At 36.1% G+C, this 9,366-nt stretch overlaps 1 protein-coding gene across 1 annotated transcript; it reads right to left on the bottom strand.

Annotated features, from left to right (window-relative positions):
• Nucleotides 1–3,528: 3,528 nt before the first annotated feature.
• PFD1 (PREFOLDIN 1) lies at nt 3,529–6,724 on the bottom strand. Its single transcript, XM_086230655.1, has 6 exons — nt 6,553–6,724; nt 6,411–6,464; nt 6,210–6,315; nt 6,079–6,085; nt 5,873–5,957; nt 3,529–3,857 (listed from the first exon to the last, which is right to left on the bottom strand). Exons 1-6 carry the CDS (start codon nt 6,574–6,576, stop codon nt 3,744–3,746), a joined length of 390 nt encoding a protein of 129 aa, XP_086086781.1. The 5' UTR covers nt 6,577–6,724; the 3' UTR covers nt 3,529–3,743.
• Nucleotides 6,725–9,366: the final 2,642 nt, after the last annotated feature.

Below are 9,366 nucleotides of genomic sequence, written 5' to 3'. Positions count from 1 at the left end.
ATTGAAGCTTTAGCGTCCTTGAGCAGTTATATATATACGCGCTGGTTCAAAGTTGAATGTCAACGGTAAAACACTGGCAGTTGACGATTTTGACCCGTAACCATGAGGAGACCGGGTTTCCGGGTCATGATTCCAAGTATATGGCAATTGTGATGGTCGCAAGTTGACGATTTTGACCCGAAACCATGAGGAGACTGGGTTTCCGGGTCGTGATTCCAAGTATATGGAAATTGTGATGGTCGCAGACGTTAGTTGGGTCAATTGCGTGGTCCAATCAGATTCTTGCCCCCCACGTGTCCATATGGTTGCATTTCTTGGAAGTACCTATTTTTGATCATTGGGGGAAAAATACTTTTGTTCTTTGTGTTTTACCCCAAAAACATATTTGTGAATGTATTTTATATTATTTGTAAATTTTAATATATTTTATAACCAATATGAAACTTTTTTTTTTTAAATTAAAATTAATAACTTGTATAAACTAGTGAGTTTACTCATGTATGTAACTTTTAATTTGATTTTCAATTAAAAATGAAAAATTTAAATTTGTTAAAATTGTGCTTACATTACAAAAGACATAAAACACAGATCAAATGTGAAGTTTTGAAACCACATGATTAAACGACACAAGCACAAACATTAATTATGGTTAGGAATTGAGATCTATATATATGTTATTGAGCACAAGCACACAAAGCATAAATTCTGGTTATGTTGGTGGGGTTGCGGGCTCTTTATCTTCAACACAGCGCGGCAGCGCGCAATGAATTTGGAGGCACTTGTGGAAGATGAAGTTGCCCTCCAAAATACTGCAATTTTTGTGGTGAGTAGCCTGAGATATATATATTAAACCCTGGCGATGTCTTCGATTTGCATGCATGCGACGTAGAAAACTTGTCGCATGTAGTTTGGGACTGCATGTCCTACTCTCAATTAAACCGGTCCTACTATGATTTACTAGAAACTCTTCATTGCATGGCGGTGCATCTTACATGGATGATCAAATCTTGTAGTGGTCTATGGATATCATTAAGTGACATATACATACAATCCAATGGCAAAAATAAAATATAAAATTCAAAGGAAAAGGAAGGATCGATATGGTCAATTGGGGGAATGGGACAGCTTTCAGGGACATTAAAGGAATTTTCTATAAATTTTTAACTCCTACATTGACGAAGAAGATGAAACAGTAAACTAAACAAAACTAACATAACCCCATTTTGTTGGTCGATCTTTAATTTTCTATATCGCTGAAATGTGAAATTCCTTAAACAAAACTAATTCAAATGGGTTTTTGAGGGCTTATGTTTCTTTGAAATATGTGCTTGAGAAGCAAAAGGGAGAGAGAAAAAACAGGGACCAAAATAAGGGCAATATTGGTAATTAGAGATAAAATTATATCAAACGAATTAAAAATTAGAGATGAGTGTAGAATGATTTTGGGACTTGGGAGTGCTAATAAGTAATAACAGCTCCATTTTCAATAACTTACTTTAAATTTACCTACATAAGAAAGTAAAATGCGGTAATATTATTTGACTAAAAATAACTTGGAAATGAGGTGGCACTAATCATATTTTGGAAATATTTAAAGTATCTACATGCAACACTAATATAGTATGTTTACCCAAATTGGAAAACAATAATATATATAGTATATTAATAAATATAAAATCTAAGGAAAAAGAGATATGTGGTAATATATTAATTTCTTAGCAGAAAAAACATTTTTTTTTTTGGCCGCTTAGCAGAAATAACTTTAGATACATGCATATTGGAACATTTAAGATATTATTCGTGGGACATTTATGGTATTGTCATATATTGAAACTGTGTATTATGCTATAAATTTACAGGCATTCCGCAAAACCAATGTGCGAGACATACAAAATACAAAGATGAATCGATTGGTAATATTGTTGTTTTTTGTTCTTATTACGGTGTGCGCTGGTGCACCACCCGTTTGGCCTAATATTCATCTTAAAATCACCAATGATTTGGAATCACACTCAGATGTTTCTGTTCACTGTAAATCGGCAGATGATGATCTGGGGGAGCAACTGCTTCACTATCAAGGTAGCTTTGGGTTTAAGTTCAAAGTTAACTTCTGGATGACTACGCAATTCTACTGTAGCTTCTTTTGGCCTACCCAAGTTAAATATTTCGACATTTACATACATGCTAGAGATCATTGCGAGTTTTGTCCATGGATAGTCAAATCTGGAGGTCCATGCATGTACAATAATGGCACCAAAAATTTCGATATATGCTATCCCTGGAACAAAGACTAAGAAATTTTACTTGCATAGTTGATGGCACATAAGTGGTTATAGTACGTGCTACAAATTTCTGATCAAAATGTTATTGTGTTCTAGTCTACGAACTAGAACACAAATAAAGTGATTGAAGTGGATGCTGATTAATAAACAAGGACATGGATCTTCTCTTTTCATCTTTGCTTTCGATCTCTTGAGTTTTTCTCTCTTCCCTATGACATGCACTCTCTCGATCTCCACTACAATTCTTTATCCTGCTCTCTTCTTATATGCAAAGTCTTTTTTATATTCATTATGGATAAGATGAGGTGTAAAAATGGAGATAACCAAGATATTAAATAAATAAAAAATAAATAAGAAGAACATGTTAATATTGTATTCTTTGAGTAGTTTTTTAAATGTGTTTGTCTAGTTCTCTTCAAGTTGTTCTTGTAATCTAAGTGAAAGATTCAAGTTTTATCTTATGATCCAAATATTGTGAGTGTATTCTTAAATCAAGATTATTATGGAATGACAAGTAACATGATTGAGATGGTAGATACTATACAAGTTTATGAAGGGTTGAGTTGTGTTCCGAAGCTGGTGACATTTAATATACTTGAGGTCTCCAGTTTGAATTTTTTATTCTCTAATATTTTATCAAAGAAGCTGGTACACAGGCTGCTACAATAGTCTAGCTTCTTTAATTGACAGTTTGACACACGTATACACTTTTGCTTTTAACATTGTTAGAATAATCGAGTAAAAAAAGTAAGAAAAATTTATGAAATAATCAAGTAAAATAAGTAGGAAAAATTTTATGAAAAAAGACAAATTTTAGGGTAAATCGCAATGGAGGGCATATATTTTGGACTGTGTTTCTGGAGGACAAAAACTTTCATTGTGGCCCATTCCGTCACTTCCGTCAAAGAATCCATCCAAAAGAAGGACAAATTGGCCATTTTCTAATTATATTTCTAACTTAAAAAAGATTAAAACGTAAAATTTTCCCCAATAAGAAATTCAACTTGTAGTGACTACTGACTTTTTCAATTCACAAGGCAATATTTCGTTTGCAAAAATGAACTACAGCCTTTTATGTTTCATCTTTTCAATGAACTACACTATTTACTATGAGTGCATAAAAACTGTTTTGGGTGCCAAATTCAGAATTAAATAGTGACACCCTTTCAAAATTGTTAACTTGCTCTTGTAAATGGTCAGCCTACTATTCAGTAATACAAAATAGATATATAAAGAGGATGAGCAATTTATGAATAAAAAAGAACTTGCATGAATTGCTTCATAAGTTAGAGCCTGTCACCACATATGATCCATCCACAACTAAAGATAAAAATTGGTACGCTTTTAGTAAAAAAAGGTGGCAAGATGGGAGAAAAAACAATCAATTCTACAAATTTCCTGTGTTTGTCCAAATGGATAACAAAACAAAATGACTGCAGAGAACTTTCAAGAATTTAAAAGTTACATTACAGTCATGGACATTATCTGACGAGCAAGACTGGGATCTTGGTTCAATAGCTCCCTCAAGTTGTTCTCCACCTCTGCAATCTGTTTCTCTATGTATTCCTTTGAGGTCTGTCCAAAGTACAGAAAAACAATTTACTTTCACCAAAGTCCAGAAGAGAAAATTATGTTTATTGTCTTTAAAATTTACCATGTGAGCATGATCTTGGACATTTTTTATGAGAAACACAGATTTTATTCTTATGGAATGATTGAAAGTACATACATAGTGGACAAGCCATCCACTAGAGTACATACAAATCCTTAACCAACCAGCATCTACACCAAACAAAAAAAGTGTCCAAAACTCAAATACATTTTCATAACAGCTGGGCTGATCACAGATAAAAAGTAAGAGACTGCTTCCTTCCAATCTGCATGAATAAATAAAAAATGGTATATCCCAAAATACCAATATGATAAAGCGCACTCTATCCCACAAACCCTCCACTTCCCCCAACCCAACCCCCCCCCCCCCCCCCCTCTATAATTTTCAAAAGTTTCGGTCCATCTCTACCGTTACAACAGCCATCCTACAACAATTCCAGTGTTTTTTCTCATTTCCCCCTTCCAAAAGTAAAATGTTTTCCCACAAACAAAGAAATGCACATTTGAGATCACCCAAGACACAATTCATGAATGTGATCTTGAGTTACACCTCAAATGTATGCTTGAATAGCTATAGAAACATATAAAATGGTTTTACAGGCACTCTTGCGAACAAGCCCAAGTCGAACAAGCCCAAGTTGGGGAAAAGGATTGGCTCAGTTCAGCTCATTCATAAGACAGAAATGTTCCCTTATTTTATGGTGTTTGAGTAAACTTTGAGAAAAAAGAACAAGAAGATATATGCAATACTATTTTATGAGGAGCTTTATATATCCAAATTCGTTCAATGGTTTTAACTATTACAGCATAAATAAGATAAATCTATCTTCTTGAACCTGATGACCCAACTAGTTATTTTGGTTAATTCTACATATTAAAATGTTCATTTGGCAAGATCGTTTTTTGATATTAGAAAGAATAGCATACATATAACTTGACATGAACTCACATGTAAGCTAACTAAATGGGGCAAGCATGTTTTTGAAACACAAAATACAAAATATGACTTCACATGCCAATTGTAGAAACACAGAGCAAAATTGCATAGTTCTTTCCCATTTTTTCTTTTGGGGGGGAGGGGGGGTGTGTGTGGTGGTGGTTGTATTTTATGTTTATATAGGCCATATCACCCAACAATCCAGAAACTTTCTTCAGTTGTCTTTAATTCAAGCAGACAAAGCCTTCATCGTGAAATAAGAATCTTCACCTTTCTAAAAACAAAAATGATTCCTGCGAGAAGACTACGTTTTAGCCATTGGTAAAATGTGAAACCCACGTTTTAGCCATCAGAAAAATGTCTGAAAAGTACATGAGTACAATAATGTTTCCCATTCTTTCCTAGTTTACCCCAATTATATAAAGCATCATAAAGATGGTCAAAGCTTCATACAAAGTCGTTTTAAGCTTCTTACATTTACAATGTCTCAACTTCTAGGACACATTCAACTGAAACTAGTTTACAGCATTAAAAAAATTAGACATTCATGATTATGGGACACTAGGCATGCATAAAATACTAGAATCTATGATCCTTCAATCTCAACATAATTCAAAAACATAACCACAACTGCAACCCATTTACATGTGTCCATTTGAGTGGAAGAGAGAAGAATTAACAAAATAATGAGCCTTTCCACTGAACAGATGCTATCTTTCATTACAGGAGTACAAATTGTCTAGAGGATCAGGGGATTGCAAAAACAGATATTTAAGAAAGAGATGTACAATGTAAAAAACTTTGCAAGGCAAAATAAGTTCGTAAGGAAGACCGGGTTTTCAAGTCCATATTTCTGATTTTACGAATGAAACAAATTTGATGGAGAACTGACATCTAAACCCTAGTGGTAACTAAAAAGGTTTATTGAAGATCAAAAAATGTATTCACATTTTTAATTCATAAGAAAACAAAGCAAAAGGTGCAAACACGCCATAAAGAAAAAAAAGGGATCATCAGAATTCACAAGAAAGGAGACAAATACCTGCAGTGAGGCAATTGCATTATCACTGTCCTTGAGCTTTTGTTCCTGCTCATTCATTAACAATGACTTGGGCTCTAAAACAAACCTGCCCACCATAAGTAACAAGTTTATCAGAGCATGTAAACTATAACACCAGGTAGCTCATAAATCAACAAGTCCTGAAATCCATCTAAGTTCATATTTAAAGAGGAGCAATCCAGACTCACGTTCTCCCTGAAAAACAGATTAAACCCCAACCAAATTATCAGATTCAAATACCAACATCATAAACTCAAAAGGGCCATCTTCTCGAATTGAATTTGAGATTTGAGAAAATGGGTTGGTTCAAATGAGGCACCTATAGATTTGTAAGTGTTTGCATCATCAGACAAAGGTCGCAACTCCTCCAGGGTCAGAAAAGCACGCTTCTTTTCTCCTTCTTTGTTCCTCATCTGGGTCTGCACCTGAAACCCACATCAATCCTCAATGAATAAGTTCACCTTTTTCGCATGAGTTATACCCATATTGATGACATACATGAATAGAAAGGTAAAAGGACCTGCTTCAGTTTGGCAGTGAGCTCAATCATGCGACCTTGAATCTCCAAGAATGCCTATAAAAAGTTTGTTTCTGGTTAATAATCAGCAACCAAAAGAGAATGAAAAATCGAGAGACATAGAGAAAGTGAAAGAGGGCCTTACAGTTCGGTTGGCTTCGTCGGCCATTTTTTCACAGGATTGTTTGGACACCTAACTACGCTCTGAGTGTGAGCCTGTGAGGTAGAGTCTGAAACCTGAATGAAATGAGTCGCGTCGACTCGCTCCTCAGTGAGTTGGTATTGGATTTTGGCAATTGGGTCGGAGTCCGTCGGACTGCCCCATTTCAAGTCCAAATTATTATAATGAGTATTCCTATTTACACACCCCAAAACCTCTTAACACACAGATACACTCCCATCATTTAATTAATGAATTTACACATTTAACCCAATGTGAATTTACACATTTAACCCAATGTGAATTTACACATTTACCCATCAATCTCTCTCTCTCTCTCTTGCTATCTCATTCCCTCTCTCCTCTCTTCTCTCTCCTTTTCTCTGTCTATGTCTTTGTCTATGAAAGAGCCAAGCTGCACACCCTATTCTGTATAGCCTGCAACACCAATGGCGACATCCCCGGACTCATAAGCACGTTGCCACCAGCACCACTCCCGTGTCGCACCGTCAAGCTTCCACTCAGGAGAAGTGCCCAGCTGTCAACATTAGCAGTTGTTCCTCTAGCTAGCTTGCCATCACCGAGCACAACATGTCGAGCCTCACCCTACTTCTTTGAGCTTGCCTGAGACATTGCGCCTCTACCTGTTGCAACCACAGTGAACCGCTGCAAATAAAAAAATTGCAGCTGGTTCGGCGGGTACCTGCCAAACAAGTCCTGGATGTTTGGTGGGTACATGTCGAACAAAACTCACATTTTCGGCAAACCAGTGCTAAATGGCCTGTGACTGGGACTGTGGCGGCATGGTCGGGCGTCAGAGCTTGTGTGCGGCTGGTCTTGGCGGGGTGGTTGGGTTGATAAGCCAGAGAGAAAAGGAGGGAGAAGAGAGAAGGAAAAAGAGAGATGAAGGGGTATGTAGTGAAATAAGGATATATTGATAATTGGTGGGGTGTGTTTTGAGAGATTTTCAATTTGAAGAGAGTGTGAGGGATGTGTAGTGAGAAATGGGTGTGTGTTGAGAGATTTAGGGGTGTGTATTTAGTAGCACTCACTATAATTTGAGTGGATTTTTTATTGGCCAAATATCATTTTTCGTCCCTGTACTTTGACAGTACTTTCACTTTCATCCTTATTCTTTTAATTTTGACAATGTTGGTATCATATTTCTATTACGATAGCAATTAGGTCCACTCTAATTTTAGTGACGAAAAAAGTCGACGTGGCATCACGTGCCCCCCTCAAAATTACAAAATTAATAGGCCAAATGTCACTTTTTGTTCCTGTACTTTGATAATTCTTCTACTTTCATCCTTGTACTTTAACAGTACTTCCACTTTTGTCCCTGTACTTTGTCAATACTTCCACTTTCATCCTTGTTCTTTTAATTTTGGCAGTCACGAGGGGGCACGTGATGCCACGTCGGCGTTTTCCATCACTAAAACTGATGGACTTGACATAATGGACCTAATTACTATCATAATAGAAATACGGTACCAAAATTGCCAAAATTAAAAGAATAAGGTCAAAAGTGGAAGTATTACAAAGCAAAGGGACGAAAAGTGACATTTGGCCTTTTTTATTTATTAATCAAGGGAGTCATTATTGGCACTCACAAAATGTCATTATGCACTCCTTTGTTATTTTTTATTCTTTTAATTTAGAGTGCTGCTATATGCACACTCATTTCCTTCTCACTACACACCCCATATAAGTCTTTAAATTTTTACAATTTCTCAAAAAACACCCCCCAAATTCCAAAATACCCACACCCACAAAAAGAAAAAGAAAAAAAAAAACACACCCACAACCAACCCAAAGCCTGATTCCACCCCTGCACACCCACAGCCAACCCATAGCCTCCGGTCTTGCCAAAGTTCCTCATCCCCCCCTCTCTCTCTCTCTCTCTCTCTCTCTCTCTCTCTCTTTCACACCCTCCTTGTCAGACGGGAAGGTCCAGATCAGAAGTTTCTAACCTTCGATTTGGGAGCCAGAAAGTTGTCGGCCTCCTTTCTCGTTTGGAAAAGAAGGTGCGAAAGAGAAAGAGAAAGAGTGAGAGAAAGAGAAAGAGAAAGAGAAAGAGAGATAAGGAGAAAGAGAGAGAGAGGGATAAGGAGTGCGCCGACCGCTGGAGGCTAGGATTGAAGTCTTGGGTGGTTTGTTGGTTTTTTTTTTATAAATAATATTTGTCCTTTATGGTAAATTGGTAATTTAGAATTGAAGTAAACTTGTAATTTTCTAAATTGAAAAAAATGAGTGTGTAATGAGAAAAAATAGAGTGTGCATATAACAACACTCTTAATTTAATATTTTTAATCATATTTCCTAGTTTACCCTCAATTGTGGTTTATGAGTTTTGAACTCTTAGAACTTCCACCCACCGACAAAGAGGAGACTGTATGTCATCCACCAAACCAAATGGTTATTGGTATAATTTGAGTGGATTAATCACCATTTGCACATGTCACGGGTTTTTGAGTGGCACTATTGCCACCCTAATTTCTTATTTTCTCACTCACCTTATTAAATTTTACACCCCAAAAACTTTTCTTTAAAAAAATAAATCTACTCCTCACAACCCAAGTTAATCCCAAACAACCCCTACCCCCTTTCTCCTCCTCCACCCTCTCCTTCCTTTCCCCTAACCTTAAAAACTTAACTTTTATTAACCTCTTTAGAAGAAAGTGAATGATTTTCTCTTCAAAAGACTACGTTTGTCAAATAAAAATTGAAATAAAGAAGTTTTGCCCAATTTTTCGATTGATATTCTGAATTGTTCTAAATCAATGAAAATAATTTGAC

This window comes from Dryas octopetala, chromosome 2, assembly GCF_963921425.1.
Source record: "Dryas octopetala chromosome 2, drDryOcto1.1, whole genome shotgun sequence".
NCBI lineage: Eukaryota > Viridiplantae > Streptophyta > Magnoliopsida > Rosales > Rosaceae > Dryas > Dryas octopetala.
The sequence above is the reverse complement of the archived record's forward strand: the minus strand, read 5'-3'. Positions and strand labels throughout refer to the sequence as shown.

Coding starts and splice junctions, on each gene's coding strand:
- PFD1 (XM_086230655.1), bottom strand. CDS start 6,576: ATGGCCGACGAAGCCAACCGAACT. Junction 6,465..6,552: donor CCGACGAAGCCAACCGAACT/GTAAGGCCCTCT, acceptor AACTTTTTATAG/GCATTCTTGGAGATTCAAGG. Junction 6,316..6,410: donor TCACTGCCAAACTGAAGCAG/GTCCTTTTACCT, acceptor TGTGGGTTTCAG/GTGCAGACCCAGATGAGGAA.